Here is a 21,051-nt window from a genome sequence, read left to right on the forward strand (position 1 = left end):
CAATTAATCATCAATCTGGGGGCCACCCTTGGCAACCAAGCGGCAAGTGTTGGCAGAAGGAAGAACGGCAATGTTTCCGCATGTGGATTATATTGTGGAGTCGTCGTCGTCAGTGGTGGTGGCAGTGGCTTGTACACTGGGACGATCGGCTCGTAAGAATGAACCAGTAGAGATTAGTTATGCGGCACTGGCGTTTGGCAACGTATAGTTGACAGATCGCTGGTCTGATAGTGATTCGGGCAACGAAAATGCTTGTTTGATTTCATGCCTTACAACTTCTGCAAGAGAAGCTATTGCAGGCTCTTGTGGAGTCACAAGGAGGCTGGGAATCTCTTCATGAACAACCTCACGAATGAGCTCCCGTAGAGAACCCTCACTGCTGGCGGCTAGAGCAGAGAAGCTGATCGAATAGTGGCACCGTTGCTGTAGTGCTCACTCAATAGTTGTAGCCTCTTTGATGAATTCGGGGGGGGGGGGGTTGCGAAGAAGACGAGCAAACAGCTGTTCTTCGACGCATCGCATGGAATGTCTGGGTATCTCGACTCCAGGCATCTCAGGGTCATGTCGTCCGTGAAAATGGCAACACTCTAATCTGGTTTCTGTATGCTTGACTCAATTAGTCGCTGAGTCAATCACGGTGGTCGTTGTTTGCGAAGGTGCTGCCGAAATTCATTCCGTGAAGACAGCGTAGTTCGTGGTTCTTGTACCACGCACGAGCGCTGTCCGATAAAGCAAAGTAGGTGCGTGAAGGCTTTTGCACGGCAGTCCAACGGTTCGCCTTGGCGAATCGCTCGTACTGGGTTAGTTCTTGGCAACTTCATAAACCTCACCGCGGAAGGTCTCTGGAATCTGCATCTGCTCTACAGTCAGCGGTGAAGCACTTTCAGTTGCCATTTCTCCAGACACAGTGCATTGCTGAGGAATAGTCAGGGAATTTGCCTTGGGGCTGAGGCCTCACTGTCTGTATAATTTTGTTTGTCTGACATGTGATGTACATTGTATGATGCAGCACATACACAAGGAGCGAATTTGTTTATATCTTCCCTGATATTTTCATCATTTATTTGTTTTTATTATTTTATTTTTTGGCAATAATGGTGTTATGGTTGCTGGATTTTTCTTTTGTTTTTTCTTTGTTTTTTTCTTTTTGCTCGCGTCCATGTAATCTTCTTTGCTATGCTGGTATCAGGATGTTTCGTAGGAATGTATATATATGTTTTTATTACACCATATTTGGTATTGTAATGTTAGCTTATGGTCTTTATTGTTATACACATCTTTGTCATTGTCCCACCTGCCTTGTATAGGGTTCACTGGCCTCGTCAAGCTGTCCATAAACAGCTTTTAGCCAGTGAACCTCTCCAGAACCTGTTCCTTTCTGGGAAAATAAAATGATTTGATTTGATTTGATTTGATTAGTACTGTAGCGGTGGACAGGAGTATCTACTGCATGAATGGGGTGCAGTGTCTGACTCGAAGTGCTGGGTCCCGTAGGAGTCTCGAGTTGTGGAAGTGCAGCACTTGCACCAGTGTTGCTACATAAAAACGAGACTCAAGACTTCGTTGCGACGAGAATTGCCAAGACTGTATTCAAACACAATAGCAGACGACCCAACATCGTCTTCCTCGAAAAACAGAGGAGAAGGAGCCAGCATCTGCTCCTTCTCCTCTGTTGTGCCACTGACTAATAATTGGGATAATATCGCATACTACGCGATGTCAAACAAGCAGAACAAGTGTGTTCCTCAGTCAACTAGAGTAAACAAAAGAGCACAACCTACGTCTTCATGCTAAGTTCGCTCATCAACACAACAGCGCAGTGTGGCCAGCATTGCTTTCAACTTCTCCATGCTTGGAGAACTCAAGTCTTGCAGTAGCATATCCCATACTTGCCACTTCACTTTTACTGTATTACAGGCCTACGTTGCTTTAAAGGTGAATACATACGTGAAAAATGGGACGTCTCGACATGCTTCAAAGCAAAGTTTCAGCCCCATGCAGCTTCCATCAAAAGCTTGCGCTAAGTTATGTAGCATCGCCACAACTCTATTCTCGTAAAGCTATACTAGGGAGTTGAATGCTATACAGGGGAAAATGGAATTCGGTGGTGGCCGTGGGACAGAGGTAGTGTAACTAACCTGAAGAAAAAAAGCTGGTCTGCGCAGCCTTTAAATGTGCCGCGAAATGACAAGGCTTTCACTCTTTCGTAAGTTTTTTCATGTTCTATCCAACTGTTCTCTTATCCATCCAGCTCATCGCATCTCTCAATGCATTAGACATGATAAAGCCGTGTACCCTCCCTATGGCTGCACCGCTAAGCATCTGGAATCATTCTTTGTGAAGATTGCCATCGACCGGAACAATCTTCCCTGAGACATCGTCCTTCACGTCGACCATGCTCATTTCAAGAACTCCATTGAGTCACACTTTGTAAATATTAACTAACTTGCTTGTTTGTCCCACTCCTCATGTAAAACCCTGTGCATAGGGTCCTTGAGGTATTTTCAATTATAATATATATATGTGACGCTTCACAGGTGAATGTGGGGAAGGAAGATGAGGAAGACGAAGGGTCAGAAAAAACTGGTGTTCTGACTGACGCCATGTCTCATCCGTTACACTAAGTCGACAGGATCTACCGCAGCAACATCATGAGCCCACCAAAGAAGATGATCAGCCTGCCGAAATACACCAGAGCTGAAGACGACGTCCCTGTTGACAAGTGGTTGCACCTTTTCGAAACGAAGGCGAGCAACGTCAGCTGGTCCGAATGAGATCACATCGACTGCATCAGCGAGTACCTGGAAGGTAAGGCATTCCGCTGGTACCTCACCGAGATTTTCGACGCAGAAGATACGTGGGAAGGCATCAAAACAAGCATGATATCACGATTTTCTGCACCTGTTAGCGACCCTTTCCGCCAATTCATGCACTGCAGGCTCAAAAGAGAACAGCGCATCAGGCACTACTACGAAGAGAAGACACACCTTGGTCGCCTCGCAGACTTAAAAGACGTTCACATAGTATCAGGATTGACTGATGGTGTACCTGAAGAGATCGAAAGGCGCCTCGCTTGATTGATGCTCTCCACCCCAGCCAAGTGGCTTGCTGCTGCGCTTCAAGCGGAAGACTCTGTCCACAGAGATGCTTCCCAACACTCGTCAAAACGGCAGCTCATGCGTCGAGAGCCTCATTCTACGCGACCATGGCTCCCTACAGGATTGATGCGCACCCCTCACAGTGAGTGCCGACATTGTGCATCTGCTGGTTTGCCGAATCAGTTTCACTGGCACAATGAGTGCCCTCGCCGTGAAATGGTGTCTGCTCTAACTGTCAACCAGGGAAACGAAGAGGGCGGCCCAAAGGCTCATTAATACGTTTTGGTGCACTTGTGAACGGACACATGGTGAACGCAACTCTGGATACAGGAGCGACTATTACCTGTATCAATGAAGTTGTGTTAAAAAAACTGAAGCTGCAGTTGCTCAAGGATTCATGCATTAGTGTCCAACAAGTCACCTCAACCACAAAAACTTTGGGCCGCGTACACATACAGTTGGAAATAGGGAAGTTAAAGCTGGCAGTCCAAGCACACGTTCTACCAGGCATGAAGACTGAATTCTTGCTAGGCCTGGACAACGCCTCCTTTTTCAACCTGTCACTGGATTTAAACACGATGACTTTGTTTCAAGACAACAAAGCTTTGCAGAATTCCTTTCAAACACAAAAGTGTGTCTTCAGCGCCGATACAACCCCTCTCCAAGCCGTTGATGTCACGCACCTTCCACCATCGCAACAAGCTGCTTTGAGAGAGGTGCTTCACAATTACGAAGACATTTTCTCAAAGTCTCAGATGGACTTCGGATGTATCGCGGAGGAACGACACTGCATTGCCCTCAGCAACAACGTGCCTATCCACAGACCACCGTATCGATGCTCCCTGGCAGACAAAGAGGAAATTGTCAAGCAAGTGGACTTACTTCTCAAGCAAGGTGTAGTGCGTCCATCTTTTTCCCCATACGCGGCTCCAGTCATTCTTGCAGAGAAAAAAGGTGAAGGGCGCACACGTTTATGCATTGATTATCGAAAGCTTAATTTTGTCACTGTGCCTGACTACCAACCTATTCCGCGTATAGACGATGTTCTATACTACCTGGGAAAATCGAAATATTTTTCGACATTGGATATCGCATCAAGCTATTGGCATGTCAAAATGAACCCAGAGGACATCCCAAAAACAGCTTTTGTCACGCCGAATGGCCATTATGAGTGGCTTGTTATGCCTTTCGGTTTGAGAAATGCTCCTGCTACATTCGAAAGAGCTGTGAAATCAGTTATCAGAAAACATAACTTAAAGAATGTCGTTAATTATTTTGATGATATCGTAGTCTTCTCCGACGCATTTACTGAGCACCTACAGCACCTCCAAGCTCTATTGCATGCCCTAAAAATGGAGAATATTAAACTTAAATTGAAGAAATGCCATTTTGCCCAAGATTCTATTGAATATCTGGGTCACAGAGTGTCGCACGGTACAGTGTCGCCTATACAAAGAAACATAGAAGCTGTATTGCGATTCCCAAGACTGAAATCCACGAAAGAGCTTCAGCGTTTTCTAGGCACCACCAACGTTTACCGCCAGTTTATACCGCACTTCAGTGACATAGTTTTCCCACTTACGAAGCTGTTGAAGAAGGAAACACCATGGGAATGGGATTCCTCATGTGAACAAGCCTTTGAGAACATGAAATACTGTCTGATCAAAGAACCCATTTTACGAATTTTTTCTTGCGAGAAACCATACATTCTTTATTGCGACGGATCTAACGTAGGCGTAGGTGCAGTTCTGAAGCAAAGAGATCATGATGGTAAAGAACACCCCGTTGCCTATCACTCGCGTAAGCTACTCACGCACGAATTAAATTATGCCATTACAGAGCTCGAATGCCTCGCTATAATTGACGCTGTTGACAAGTGGCACTGCTACCTACATGGACGACCATTCACTGTTGTCACCGATCATGCTGCTTTACAATAGCTCAGAAACATAAAAAACCCACATGGCCGGCTCTTTCGATGGTCTTTGAAACTGTCGATGTATGACGTTAACATTCGACATCAAAAAAAAGGCAGCGAGAACATCGAGGCGGACGCATTTTCGCGAAGCCCTATGGTTCAACTCCTTTCATTACCAGAACTTCAAACTTACCAGGATCACCGCCCTCGCTGCAAGTACACAACGGAAAACGGGGTCACTATCGTGACACGTAAAGGAATTCGCAAAGTGTACGTTCCTCTCAAGCTTCGACTGGGCCTTCTGCAGATAGCACACTGTCAGTTCGGACACGTCGGAGTAAAGAAAACTCTGGGCTTGTTGTCATCATCCTACTATTGGCCGGAAATCATCACAGACGTTTCATCTTACGTCCGCCACTGTGACATATGTCAGCGTTGCAAGAAGCCGAAAACCAAGAGGTTCGGATCTCTCGAGTGACTACCACCTGCAGAACAACCCTTTGATCTTTTAGCAATGGACACTCTAGGTGGCTTTTCAGGATATGGCTCGACAAAGAAGTTTATTCACTTGGCGATCGACCACGCTACGCGGTATGTCTTGGCGTTTCCCCACAAGAACGAAACTTGTGACGCATACATTTCGTGCATCACCGCCATCTTTGCAGCAGGAAAATCCAAGAAGTTCCTATCTGATCGTGGACCAGCTTTCACAGCTGGAAAATTCAAGCAGTTTCTAAAACGCAATAGTGTCCACCAATTGTTCACATCCTCACAACACCCTCAATGTAATGGCATGAACGAACGTACAAATCAGACTATTGTAACCCGGCTAAAGTGCAAAATGAATGAGCAGCCACAGAAGTCTTGGGTCAAACATCTTTCGGATGTTGTCGATGAATACAACAGAACCCCACATGAAGTAACACGATATCCACCATCGTACCTAATGTATGGAATTCCTTCATACGACACAATTTTAGACGCACCAATGAAGAGTGTGCAAGAAGCAAGGAAAAGTGCGATCAAGAACACGCTTGCCTATCATGAGAAGAACAAGATAATCTACGACAAAAAATTCCTACCACAAGATCTCCAACCTGGTGAATTGGTCCTCTACGAAACACCTTGGCACCCGAACAAAGGAAAGCTCAGCTCAGTCATGGAAGGACCTTACACAATTCTTCGCAGAGTCTCTTCTGTGAACTATGAGATCGACCGATGCGTAGCTCCGTTAAGCAGAACTGCTGATATTGTGCACGTCAACAAACTGCGTCGCTACAATTGTCCCAATAAGTTGACGCTCTCTCGGGGGGAGGGGGAAACGTGTGACGCTTCACAGGTGAATGTGGGGAAGGAAGATGAGGAAGACGAAGGGTCAGAAAAGACTGGTGTTCTGACTGACGCCATGTCCCATCCGTTACATATATATATATATATATATATAGTGGGAGTAATAATTCAATGGGTCAGTTAGTCTTCGTGAAGGTATCGGATATGGCACAACGGGAGCGTTGTCATCAAGGTTAAATATATTTATTTCCCAACAATTTCGGGAGGGGTCCTCCCTTCATCAGGGGATGAGTTATATGATGAAATATATATATATATATATATATATATATATATATATATATATATATAATGAGATATAACAGACAGTAATGCCAAGGAATGTACAGGGGAAGTTATTAACATTAATGGAATGTAAATAAGAAGAAAGAAAAGTGGATGAAAAAATTACCAACTGTAAGCAGGAATCGAACCTACGACCTTCGAATTACGCGTTCGATTCCTGCTTACAGTTGGTAATTTTTTCATCCACTTTTCTTTCTTCTTATTTACATTCCATTAATGTTAATAACTTCCCCTGTACATTCCTTGGCATTACTGTCTGTTATATCTCATTATTATTGTGTTAAAAACACGGAAAAACGAGCCCTTAGGTATACACTTCTTTCCCTTATATATATATATATATATATATATATATATATATATATATAAGGGAAAGAAGTGTATTCTTAAGGGCTCGTTTTTTCGTGTTTTGACACAATATTAATGAGATCTAACAGACAGTAATGCCAAGGAATGTATAGGGGAAGTTATTAGAACCAATGGAATGTAAATAAGAAGAAAAGTGGGTGAAAAAATAACCAGCCGTGAGCAGGAATCGAACCTACGACCTCCGAATAACGCGTTCGATGCTCTCTCTCTCTCTCTCTCTCTCTCTCTCTATGTATATATATATATATATATATATATATATATATATATATATATATATATATATATAATTTTTTTATTGATATATGAGTTTAACAGTATTCTCCTGGTAGTGATCAACAAGAGTAGCGGATTGCCCTGGCACTGCCTGATGTCGTCTTGATTGATGGCCTTGATTGACTGGTATGGGTGGGTTGTAGACGGTCATCATTGTTGATGGCAGAGTACGGAAGGTCTTTCTGCGTCGACACTACCAGGCACATCAGCTACACATGCTCCCTTTGTTACACTTCATTGTTGTCGAGAAGAGGTGCGAGTTCAGTGTACATTTTCCGCTTTAATAGTGACATTTTGAGCAGACAAAACTGAGGTGTGTGGCTGTTGCACACAAGCTTCTGCGTTCAACTGCAATGCCTTCTTTTTAGTGTGGAGAACTTGAGGGGCCCGGCTTGTCGATCATCGATCTCGTGTGACATGATCACGCTCACTGTAAAGGGCTCTATACAGGCCACAACAAGGGTAACAATGCTCAAACAAGGTATAAAATAATATAATTAACAGAAACAGCCAAGAAGCAATTGCATTAATCAAATCAAAATTGCTAAACATCTGCCAGGTGTGGAACTGACTCTAGCAGGATGCAACAGACAGCACCTCTGCCTCGACATGCGAGTGAATGCATGTCCCGCTGCGTCGGTGCTGCCTTGCTATGTGAATACATGTTATGGGGGAGACAACCCAACAGATCTCCCTGCAGATTACGCGTATCTCAGCTTCCATAACAGGCAAATAGTTGATAAAGAGCAGCAAAAAGCAGTGCACGTGTTGCACATAGAGTTCGTGAATGTGTCTAACAAGATTATACTAATTGTTAAGAAACCCCCCATGCTTACTTTAATAAGTATTGGCGTCAACGGCTGTTCGCCAAACGGGGCAGCGGGAAATCTACGAATGTACTCACGCGACGCACTTCCTCGGGTTCGCCAATAGTGGAGCTGCCGTGCATTTTTTTTCTTTTCTTGCTTGTATTGTGTGGTTGTTGACAGTGTTTTGCTTGCGGTTGCAGGGAGAATGGCATTGAGACTCGACTCGTGGACCGGTTCGACTACACTGACAGCAACATCGACTGGGCAGATGTCATCTTCACGACAGGAGGCGATGGCACATTTCTTATGGCAGCCAGTAAAATCCACACGCGTGACAAGCCCATCATAGGCATCAACAGTGATCCTTCCAGGTTAGCCTCAAGCAGCATGCTGCTTTGACTCCTTACCATTTTAGACAAGCACTGCTCATCCTCTTTCACTGCACTAATGTAGCGCTTATGGTGCTCGACTGCTGACCCGAAGGGTGTGGTGATGACCACAGTAGTCGCATTTTCATGGAGACTAAATGCCAGAGGCCCAAGCACTGTGTGATGTCAGTGCATGCTTGAGAACACTGGATAGTCAAAATTTCTAAACCCTCCATTTCAGTGTAGCTCATAAACATATCGTGGTTTTGCGATGTAATATTATATGGCTTGTCCTTGCGAAACTGCCCTAACCGTGTTAAGTATGTGTGGCTCGTCCGCTTGAGGTAATATCTCCCCATACGTGCTCTCAATGAGTCTTGGTCGTTTCTGGGCTAGTTGGTGTGTCACGTCACTGATCGCTGCACTTGATTGGCAATTGGTTTTATTTTAACTGCCATTTCACATTTTCTCAAGTTGTGCTCAGAATACGTTGTCCAGTGAAGACTGCTGTGGGTCGCTCATGCATCATCGCAATAGAGAAGTCTTTCATTATCACTCAGATTGATATGTGGAGATTAACGTCCCAAAATCACTGTAGTAGAGCCGTAGTGGAAGGCTCCGGAAATTTCGACCACCTGGGGTTCTTTAACGTGCACCCAAATCTGAGCACACGAGCCCACAGCATTTTCGCCTCTCCATGGAAAATGCTGCCAGGATTCAATCCCGCGACCTGCGGGTCAGCAGCCGAGTACCTTAGCCACCAGGCTACTGCGGCGGGGCCATCATCGCTCAGCTCTAAGGTGCCAGTTATTCAAATACCGAAGTTAACTTCAACAACTTGACATTAGATATTTGCCAGTTTCTAGAAAACGTTCCTTTGCATTTTGGCTGTGAACTTCTCCATGCTAATGTGGCTTAATGTGAAACTTTAGTGAAATGAATCTTGTATCGTCATGAAAAATATTTGAGTCATCCGAAATTTGTACCACCAGAAAACAGAAAATTAGTATGGAACAATGAAATTTGGCTTAAATTTTCATTTATTGTTTGTCAGGGCCACAGCAATGCATAAACGGCTCTGTATGACTGTCTAGAAAGTTTTTGACATTAACGATCATACTAGCACTCGTAAATATATGGTGCCTGGAATTAAAAAACTGTGTAACCATTTAGACTCCAACCAAAAAGTACTTGAATATGCTTAAACCCGACGTTTCGAAACCGAATTGGTTCCTTCTTCAGGGGAGACTGGGGCTACGTTGCAGCAGCGTTTTCAAAGCACTCGCGGGGCGGTTAATGACTCCTCTCTCTTCCTCTATCTCTCCCATTTTGCCGCGGAGCGTAGTACGTGTGCAAACACTGGGCGAAAAGTTCCGAGATAACGGTTGATGTTTTGGACCGTTCGCTGTATATGCCACAACTCGAGTAGTAACCTTCTCGTCCAGTTAGTCTCGCTTTCAAGGATGGTCGTCGCATGGTCAAGCGTCTCGGAATGCTCGGCGACGGCGATGCGCTCTTTGTAGAGCTTGCGAACCTCATTGGCGTGCTGTTTGAGTCGTTCCGGTAGGTTTTTTGTCTCGCCGATATACGAAGAAGTTCACTCGGTGCACGGGATTGTATAAACGCAACCGGGGGGCTTGTACACTGTTGGCCAGTCTTTCAGCAGGCGGGGAAGGAGGCAGCCCAGAGTACATGAAGATACGTGCGCCATGTGAACCCCTTCTTTCTTGAAGGCATGTGCCAACAATTCGCTGGTTCCTTGGACGTATGGATAGGTACGTGCTTTGGAGGGCTGCCAAATAATGCTGATTGGGATTTTCGTATCCTCTGTTGCTCTGCGCAGCAGGTGATGGCTCGTATGAAGATTTGTTAGATATCTGTTTTTTATGAGGTCCACATTTACGCGGACCTCTTATTTATTTTGCTCTGTGTCATTGGAGCATATGTTCTGGGCTCTTTGGAGTAACGTGGTCACGACCGAGGACTTGTGACAGGTAGTATAGGATGAATCATATTGAAGGTAGCGGCCAGTATGCGTTTGCTTCCAGGAATGTGAACGGAGAACTCCAGGCCGTTGCGCTTTCTTGCCACCTGGACGTTGAGAAAGGGCAGGCTGCAGTCGCTTTTCAGTTGGCTGTAATATGTATGGCTGGGTGCACGGAATTTAGATGCTGTCTGAATTTTTCTATTTCAGACGTCTTCATGATGCAAAAGCAATCGTCTATGTAATGAAGAAAGAGCTTAGGGTGCGGTGAGAAGGAGCTACGTGCTTTCTCTTCTATTTACTGCATGGTCAGGTTTGCCATCGTGACGGAGATGGAAGCTCCCATTGCGGTACCACTGTTCTGCTTGAAAATTGTTCGTTTGTAGGAGAAGTATGTACTAGACAGACAGAATTGCAGTAGATGGCAGAGCTCGCCAACAGCCAAAGGAGTCCTTTCACTCAGGCTTGCGTCAAGCGCAGCATGGGCAGAGGACACAGGTAAGGGCACTGGCACATTGGTGAACAATAAAACGACGTCGAATGAGACCAGGCTCTCGTCATTGTCAATGCTCACCTGTGACGCTAGCTACACGAAGTGGCGGAAGTCACGGACATGATATGGTCTCTACCGGGTTAAGGGGGAAAACATTCGGTGTAGAAAATTTGAAAGGGCTCGGCATGGAGAGGAAGTGAAGTCTACAATTGGACGAAGGGGGACGTCAGGCTTGTGAATTTTAGGTAGTCCATAGGAACCCGTGGCGGATCCGTTACGGCAGATTCATCATCATCAGCCTGACTACGTCCACTGCATGACAAAGGCCTCTTTCATGTTCCGCCAGTCTACTCTTTCTGTGGTTGCTGCTGCCATTTTATACATACCCGCGAACTTCTTAATCTCATTTGCCCACCTAACTTTCTGTCTCCCACTAACCCGCTTGCTTTCTCTGAGAATCCAGTTAGTCACCCTTAATGACCAGCGGTTATCCTGTCTATGTGCTACATGCCGGGCCCATGTCGATTTTCTCATTTTGATTTCAATTATGATATCCTTAATCCCGGTTTGGTCCCTAATCCACTCTGCTCTCTTGTCTTTGAATGTTACACCTTCCATTTTCCTTTCCATTGCTCGCTGTGTCGTCCTCAATTTAAGCTGAACCCTCTTTGTACGTCTCCAGGTTTCTGCTCTGTAGCTAATTACAGGCAAGATGCAGCTGTTATATACATTCTTCTTGAGGGATAATGGCAATCTACCTGTCATGATTTGCGAGTGCTTGCCAAATGTGCTCCACCCTATTCTTATTCTTTTAGTTACAGTTAAACCTCGTTATAACGAAATTGGAGGGCCGCCGCTATTTGCTCGTTATAACCAATATTTCGTTATAGCTCTAGCGGGCATTTACCGCAACTATTGTGCACTGTACTTACCCAAAAAAAATAGCGGGCGAAATAGCATTTCACCGCACGGTGGTATGCAACAAAATAACGGCATTCCCAAATAAAAAGGGAAAAGTCATGCACCTGTTTTAATGCACTTCAAAATACACAGCTTGCATTTCAGGCAGACTTAGCTGCAAAGAAGTCCGTAATTGGACGTTGATGCATCTTCCTGATGCGAACGATGGCTCGCTCAGCTGCGGCCGCAATGTTCAAGCCATCTTCGCCGCCCTCGTGAGCGCCGAAGTAGCGGCGCAGTACGTCCACCGCGTCTAATGCCTCCGACTCCGTCGGCACATTTGTCTCCTGTTCGTCGACAGAGTCATCGTCACTGGTTTCGTTACGATCACTGACAGCGCGCACAATATCGTCATCAAGGAGCTCCTCTGTTGCCACCACTTCCTAGTCCGCAATCACATAGTCGCAAAACGACTCGCTGTCAGGCACGACACCACCGTCACGAAGTGCCGTCCATGATGCAGCGACTTCGTCCGATGTGCAAAACCGTCTGGCACAGTGGGCTCGTCTGATGGCTCATCGCTGGCGTCTAGTGCAGCGGCGATCTAGTTTGCGATCGTGGTCGCCGTCACACTCATCCACGCCGCTTGAAGCATTTCGAGCGCAGCATACAAGTCAACATCGGTGTCTCGCTTCATCCTCATGTTGAGCAGGAGCTTGTCTATCACACGCTTGCGGTAACCTGCCTTCAGCGACATAATCACGCTTTGGTCAAGCAGCTGTATTTTTTGCTGTGCAGTTGGCAGGAAGGAACAGCAGCTCGATGTTTTGAAGCACGGCAGCGGTATGGTGGGCGGTGCAGTTATCTAAAACAAGGCACACCTTGCGGTTCGCCTTTGCCACCTTCTCGTCCCACTCGCAAAGCCATTTAAAAAAAATCTCCCTGGTCATCAAGGCTTTGCGATTGGCTTTGTACTTGACTGGGAGCTGCCTCTTCCCCTTAAAGCAGCGAGGGGATGCACTTTTGCCAATTACGAAAATTGGCAGCTTCTCAGAGCCGGTCATGTTTGCACAAAGTAGCGCAGTGATCCGCACCTTACTTTGTTTGCCGCCATGGCACGGCTTGCCTTTGAGGGCTAACGTCTTGTGCGGCAACATCTTGAAAAAGAGAGCGGTTTCGTCCGCGTTAAAAATATCCTCCGCGCTGTATTTTTCTAGCAGCCGCATGATGTTTTCTCTCGCCCACTTGGTAGCCTCTGCTTCGCCGACAGATTGCGATTCGCCGCAGACCGCTCTCCCGACAATGTCGTGGCGCTCCTTGAAGCGTTGGAGCCAACCCGAACTTGTTTTGAAGTTGTCATAGACCATGATGCAGGCAAAGTCTCTCGCTTTTCTTCACAGCAAGGTGCTGCTCACCGGCAAATTCACGGCCCGCGTGTCTAATAACCATTTAAAAATGGCCCTTTCGACCGCTTCAAAGGCAGGTGCCCTCATCCTCTTAGCGCTTCCTTTCACGCCACGTGCAACAGCGTCGATGATGGACTCCTGCTTGCTCAAGATGGTTGACAGTGTGCTCGTCGATATGCCAAAGTCTCTTGCCACGTTGCCTTTCTTGGTCCTCGATTCGACGGCTCTTATCATAGCCGCCTTCTGATCTAGCGTTATGCGCTGTCGCTTCCCGCCTGGCGCGTTCATGTTGCTGGAATCACGAGCGCAGCATGATAAAAGATAAGGCGGAAGCGGTCGAAAAAGAGAAGAAACACGCGTGCAAAAGCAATGCGGCTCACGTTGGTGAGCGACAACACTTGCAGAAAAAGTGACTGTGAAGAGGAAGGGGCAGAAGGGGCGCTCTTTTGCGCTGCCCTGTAGGAACCGGTTACTCAAGGGCAAGGGGGTATCTAAGATTAGGAAGCGCGCCTCAGCGCCATGAGAAAGAGGAAAGGGAGGATATAAAGAAGGCACAAAAGAAAAGAAAAGGGCGAGACGTTCGCGGAGCTGCGGAGCGTTCCGCTGTCGGTGGTAGCCAAGCGGCGCACGTGCAGCGACCTCTCCTCCGGAAACAGCGCGTGCCGTCTGCTTTGCACGCGTTGCTGGAGGGCGCGTGGCGGGAGTTTTGAACTGCTAAGTACAGTTCTCGCGTTGCGCGCCCCTCAAATTCGCGTTGTGCACTGTCGTGACATCGGCTCTAAATTTTACTTCCTAACAAAATTTGTTCGTTATATCCCATAACAGGCAAATTTTGCCTCGTTAAAACGAGGTTTTGAATACATTGGTTTGTATGGGGACTTTCAAGGGGAATTAGGATTTGCTCGTTATATCCATTATTTCTTTATAGACCGTCTCGTTATAGCGAGGTTTAACTACTTCAATTTCATGGTTCTGCTCCGCGCTTATTACCTGTCCTAAGTAGACATAGTCTTTTACAACTTCAAGTACACTATTACCTATCTCGAAGTGCCGTTCTCTTCCGAGGTTGTTGTACATTACTTTTGTTTTCTGCAGATTAACTTTAAGACCTACCTTTCTGCTATGGTTGTCTAACTCCGTAATCGTGAGTTCCAATTCGTCCCCTGAGTTACTCAGCAATGCAATGTCACCAGCGAAATACAGATTTAAAACTAAATAGTGCTTGCTATGCAAATCCATAATATTACTTGATGCAATACTCAGATTTGCAGTATGAACGGTAATAGATTTATCGGAAGAAGATATGGTAGTGTCATCAGCTTATAAGATGCAATGATTGTGATTGGAGGAGTTAAGAGAATCCGAAAGATTGTTAATACATAAAATGAAAAGCACGGGACCTAGAACTGAGCCCTGTGGTACACCCTGGTTAACACACTTAGTTGCCGAATATGCGTCCGCTATGTGTACTGTATATTACCTATCAAGTAAATAGTTTTTTTTAGGAATGTTAGTGCATGGGCACTTATGCCGTAACACTCAAGTTTATCAAACAGCACTTGGTGATTAATCATGTAAGAAGGTTAGTGAAGTCTGAGAAGACATATTCTACTAAATTTACAGAATAAATGCAGTTTCAATGTAGCCAGTCAGCAAAATTAGTTCTACTAATCTTGTTGTGCCAACACAGCAAGACTAGTAGCACTTCCATGGCGGAAAACAAATTGGTTATTCTTTAAAGGGCCACTCACCAGGCCCCATACCAAATTTTCGTGAGGCAGTGGAAGTTGTGGGGTGTCCAATAAAAAACATTTCGCCGGAAAATTTTTTTGAATGTGTTCGTCACGAGCAGAGAAAACGGGTTTTTGTAGCGGCACGAAACGAGGATGAGAGCAGGCGAGCTCGAAACCCTTGCGGCTCTTCCGCGTAGCCTTCGCAAGCCTAATCTCTTTCCCACCCTCTCAGGCATCCGACCAAGAGGTCTTGTGGGCATGACGTGCCCAAACAAGTCCAACCCCCGAGCACGCAAGTGGTGTTGGTTTGTTGACCAGTGTGATTTTGTGGTCCTCTGCCTGTTTCTACGGGATGGTTTGGAAATGCTGGCTTAGACGCGGTGGAATAGATGAGCACAACTAGTGCGCGAACGTGTAGGAGCGTTCCACGGCGGTCGTCTGCTTGATGCGCTGACTGTGGGGACGCGAACGCATGTGAAACGCAGACGCATTAGCCCCGCATCTCATTGCAATTCACGGCATGGAAAAAAGACGCTCACATTCCCTTATTGCGTCTCATTATTTATCTAGAGCTTTATTAATCTTTTCAACCAACAAAAACATAAACTGCGCATGCCGTGGTAAATGATTTTTGCCATGTCATTTGCCACTGTTTGCATCATCAGAGCAAAGTCGTCTATGTAGAGGACCAACGTCACTGCGTTGCCGTGTACGTAGGGCCATTCATACGCGCTTGTCATGCCTGTATTCTCGGAGCGCACGCCGGCAGAAGGGAGGGAGAACAGCGTTCATCTTGAAATTTGACCCATGTCTGCGGCACGTAGTGTTGGAAATTTTGGCAGACATGATCATGAAAGCCTCGTCTATGCATTTGCACTTGTCAGCTCAAAATTGTCAAACCTGGTGAGTGGCCCTTTAACAACTGGAACTGTAGTAGTTTTTAAGACTTTTGACAAATAATTTCTCAATGATTTTACTAAGGCAGGAAAAACTAGTGCTTGGGCGATTGTAACTATTTGTTTGTCACTTTTTTAAAGATAGGAACAATCTTGAAATTTTTCAAGAAAGAAGAAAATAATCCTTGTTTAAACATCAGGTTTATAATGTTACACAGCATGTCTGAAATGAAACGTGCATCTAGTAGTTTTAAATGTCTCACGGAGATGCTTTTAAACTAGGCCTGTATTTTTAAGATTGTTAATTGTGGAAAACACTTCATTCAGCGTGCCAGGTAATAGTAGAAAGAATGACTGTGGCATGCGGTGTAAAGTGCTACGGAACTGGGCATGTCTCTAGTTACCGGAATAAACGAAAAAGAAGTAGTTCAAGAAAGCATTTGCGATGTCATTGAGCTCCGAAAGACTAGGACACTTAGCATTTATTTCAATTATGTGCATATCAGCAGATGAGCTATTTTAATTTAGGAAGAAGTTTAGTAGCTGCCACTAGTTCTTTGGGTTGTTCTTATTCTGTAGAAATACTTTTGTAGTACCTTTTTTTTTGCCTGTTTAAGTTGTACGTTGAATAATTTACAATAACTATTATATTGTTTAGCAAATGCAGTGTTAGAAGGCTGACATTTAGTTTTTTGTACAAGTTTTTATTTGTCTTTAAGCTCTTTATACCATCCGTCATCCATGGGTTGTGCGGGTATTTCTTCCTACAAAGGGATACTGAACAAAATTTTTGCTGCTAAGATTTTCAATTGAGTTGAAAATTTTGATGGCCCAGACAAGCTTCATTCCAGGCAGAAACCACATAAAAATAATGAATGAGTTTTTCCCAAACTGCTGCATCTAGTGGCTGCTCCAAGAACTAGAGGAGGCAACGTCCCATGCACCTGCAGCGGGCAAGCCAACAGTGCCAGCCGTCACCCGCATCTCTTGAGCTTCTCAGCTCTCCGATTAGTTCCAGTACCGAATAATGCTCCCGGCCGGGTTAAAGCTTTTATGGAAGGGGGAGATTGGGATGAAAAGGAGGACAGCAACATGTGCTATCTCAAGGATTGCGATGTCATGGCCTGTGCTCACGTGCAGCTGCAGTGTGCTGACAATCCATGAAAAATAGTGCAAGCTGTTCAAAAATATGGGAAATTAACTTTGTTTATAGAAGCAGTCGCATCTTTCGACTTGAATTTTGAAGTTTCGCCAGTTTTTTTTTTTTAATTTTTGTTCAGTATCTTCAAGGAGCAACAGAGGAAGGCCAGAATATTTCATTAAGACTGCTGTCCTTTGCTTTTATTATCAGTGCTGGAAGCGCTGCTTCAATTGCTCCAAATTGCTTCATGCTGCTCCAAAGTGCAATATTTGCTAGTAACTACTCCAAACTTGCTCCGAAAGGATGTTGGCCAACTAAAAAGAATGAAGTTGAATCATAGCATGAGCCTAAGCGAAACAAAGGCAAGCTGTATACACTATCATCATTGTGTGCTACACAGCGGCGTAAATCCAGAAAAATCTCAAGGGGTGGCACATGTCAGGCCATGGTATCCATTTCATATTTTCAATATGTGTTGTATTTTCATTTATAAACAAAATTTCTTTCAAATATAAATTAAAAAAACTGGCATAGGGTCCGAGCTCGAGCAATTGCATTGTTCTATTCAGTCTCTTTTTTTCACCTTTTTTTTCGATTTCCATATTTCACACAGCTAAAGGGCATTCAACACAGGTATACATTAAAGGATAGAAAGCCTTTTAAAAAGTTGATTGTGCTATACTCAACTGTTAACTCAATTATATCACATGCTAAAGCTTAATCTCAAGGGGGACACTTGCAAGGGGTGTCCTCCCCAGCCTGAACAACAGAGAAGTCCGGATTCTCTTGACCCCTCCCCCAACCATGATTAACCCCAACTATACTGCTTGTGTACTAGCTGCATACTAGCGCACGGGATATTTAACAATTAAATAAATATTTATTAGATGCTTAAGTGGTGTTTTAGACTTCAGGAGTCATTAGGAACATGAATCTTCTCTGAAAACACCAATAGCAACCGTAAGCTATAGCATTTCTTTCTTCTCCGAAGTCATTTGCGGCTGCTCGAAAGCACCATTTTTTTGCTCCAGAATCTGTTCCAAAAAGCAAAATGGGGCTTTCATCACTCTATTATTTTCTTATTGTGATTGTGTAGAGAATGCTTTTCTGGAGATTTATGGCAGTGTTCGCACAATCTCGAGGTTTTCTCAAAATTTGGGAGTGTCCCATGCATATCAGAGGGTTGGCAGGTGTGGGCATCCCTAAACCGTTGTGCATGTTTACGACGTGAAGCGTAGCTCCTTCGCCCAAATTGTCCACTTCTTCTTTCAGTCTTCGTCCATATTTCATCGGATATCTGTCATAGAACGGCAGGCCTGTGTAAGCATTGTCTAATGAAGCTACCTCGAATAAAGCAATGCACGTCGATGCCTGGGGAAAAAAAAAAAAACTTGCCCTGTATCTGCATGTTACACTGCAAATGTCGTCGAATGACGATAGTCTTACGTCTGAAGAGAGTGAACAAAACGTTTATTTGGTGTTCTGTGCAAGAAAATCAGTGAATGGTATTCCAGAGGCGTTGCGTTGGAGTACCTCGAGCGTGCAGTGGAGGCGAACGAGCGCATTAATGAGACATGAGCACTATCTGGCAGTGATCCTGGAAAACGAAGCGCGCGGCGTACGCGCCCATCTTTGAGGTGATAAGATGTAGAACGCAAGGCGACGAATAGGTGCCGCCACCGTGTCATCTTAGCAAAGCGATGGAAACACTTGCCTTTTCGGGAAAGCGTTGCATGGTCAGCGCAGCGTAATAAACGCTACGGTCCTTAGAATTACTTATGTATGCCTTTTCTAGTAAAAAAAACACATACATAACATTGACATGTTGTTATGGTGCCTCAGATATGCGCAATGACGCGTGTGTACATGTGTACGAAAACGATGATGGGGCATTCAGTGGGCACGAGGTAGTGGGTCTCTAGCTTCTCTCGAGGCCAAAAAAGACGATCTTGTGGCTCAGCTGTTGAGGACACGCTGCTTTCGTCGTCCCAAGGTGTATCTGTGTTTTATTCGCGTTGTACCGCAACACTGGTGGAGGTGCTGGGCCGCAACCCTGTCTGATGCTCCACACGCCCGCTGGGAGCTGCTCGAGTCCAGGCGCATTGTCACGTGTAGAAACACCGGTGCATCGCTCTAGTCGACGGTTGCGAGGCCTCGCGCCAGAGCTGACTCACTCGCCGGAACCTGCTAGGCACCGCACACCTCAACCAATGGCCAACGCAAGCCCGCATCAGGTGCCCCAAGGCAGCTTTCCGACGCACCCATCTCAGGTGACCCTCTTTCAACCCGTCGTTCCCGATCCCTTTAGTGGCGGTGCCCATGAAGACGTTCACGACTGGCTCAACCACTATGAGCGTGTTGCCAAGGTAAATCAGTGGTCGGAACAGGAAAAGCTTTCACGCGCCTATTTCTACCTTGACAACGGTGCTCGTACTTGGTATGAAAATAGAGAAGGCAATCTGTCAGCTTGGCCCGACTTTCGACAGAAGTTCGTCGATGCCTTCGTCAATATCGATAGAAGGGACCGTGTGCAGCAGTTACAGTAAAAGCTCGTCAATTCGAATTCCACGGGAACGCTGAGCAATTTCGAATTAAACAAAATTCGAAATAATGAAAGTGAGCAAAAATGGGTGGATTTCGGGGGTGGGGGCACGAAAAATATTTATTGCCAAAAAAAGTCGGTGATGACCATCTGCTTCTTTTCTCTGAATGCCACAGCTGCGGGTCCCTGTTCCAGCGCGCGGACGCGGCGCAGGGAATCCTCTTCACCCTCTTCAAAGCTGAAGAAGAGACGCGCCACATTAAGTGCCTCCATCACCGCAGAAGCTGACGGGCGCACAGGCGCTTCGTCATTTTCGTCTTCCTCACCTTCTGGCTCTTCAGCATCAGGCTGCGCACCGGCTACTTGAGCGATAATGTCCTCATCAGTCAGGGCACCACACACCGATGCACCGGTGTCAACTTTAACATAATCGGCAAAACGTACGCCCCGAAGATCGTCGCGCAATGCCACTGGCATGAGCTCCTCAGCCCCATCCACGTCGATGTCACAACTATCCTGCGCACTTCCAGCTGCAAATCCACTGTGGCGGAAACAGTTTGCGATTGTGGTCGCGGTCACCTGTTCCCATGCGCGCATTAACATGTGCATGGCAGTGAGCAGCGTAATGTCAAAGTCCTTCCAGTCGCCCGCGCACAAAATCATTCGTGAACGAACAACGTGCTCGAGGAACAAAGTGACGCTGCCGGGAGCGGCCTAGGACTGCTAGGACTACTCCGCCGACTCCTCAGCGTCTCGTGGGTCCCGCGTACAAGTGGCGCCAGGCGCTGAAATAGCGGGAGGGCTACGAAAAAAAAAAAAAATTGCTCCCTGGATTTTGGAGGCCATACTTTGCTCGCCCTTTGCTTGGAGGCCACTTGAAGCTCGAAAAAAATGGTCGTGCCACCTATCGTTCGACTGTAAAAGCTTCCCCTAGTGTTTGACGATGATGACGCTCGGCGGCGCACGCTTCGAATTATCCGTAGAGGCAGCAATTTCTGTTCTAATTAACGAATCGTTTTACACATGGTCTTCTGTGCACTGCGGACCGGACTGCGGCGACCATTTCGAATTATCCAAAATTTCGAATTAATGAGGTGTGAATTAACGAGCCTTCACTGTATTGGAGCTATGGGTTCAAAAACCCAACGAAACCGTTGCAATGTTTGCCGAGGACATGCCTCGTCTTTTTCAACGAGCTAACCCGCACATGACGGAAGATAAAAAGTTGAGTTACCTCACGCCCAGTGTCAAGGAACAGCTTTTTGCCGGGCTACTGCGCAACCCTCCAAGTACCGTGGTTGACTTCATTAAGGAGGCTACGACTATCAAGCGGGCCCCTCATCAACGCTGCAGGCAATATGACCGCATGACCTGCAATGTCCCAATCAATGCAATCGCCATGACGTCTGAGAGTCAGAGCTGCTCGCGACACTTGATTAGGGAGATAGTTCGCGAGGAACTGCATAAGTTGCGGAATCCGGTT

At 45.8% G+C, this 21,051-nt stretch overlaps 1 protein-coding gene across 3 annotated transcripts in view; it reads left to right on the top strand.

The window, feature by feature from the left end:
- Window positions 1-21,051, top strand: part of Nadk2 (NAD kinase 2, mitochondrial) — a 144,177-nt gene that overhangs the window by 10,153 nt on the left and 112,973 nt on the right. For 2 of the 3 annotated variants that reach the window (XM_075882917.1, XM_075882918.1), the window contains exon 3: window positions 8,310-8,476. In XM_075882917.1, the coding sequence (XP_075739032.1) occupies window positions 8,310-8,476 (167 nt within the window). Of the gene's footprint in view, window positions 1-8,305; window positions 8,477-21,051 lie in introns of all 3 variants that reach the window. The other variant, XM_075882919.1, reaches the window with a different exon arrangement.

This window comes from Rhipicephalus microplus, unplaced genomic scaffold, assembly GCF_043290135.1.
Source record: "Rhipicephalus microplus isolate Deutch F79 unplaced genomic scaffold, USDA_Rmic scaffold_14, whole genome shotgun sequence".
Lineage (NCBI taxonomy): Eukaryota > Metazoa > Arthropoda > Arachnida > Ixodida > Ixodidae > Rhipicephalus > Rhipicephalus microplus.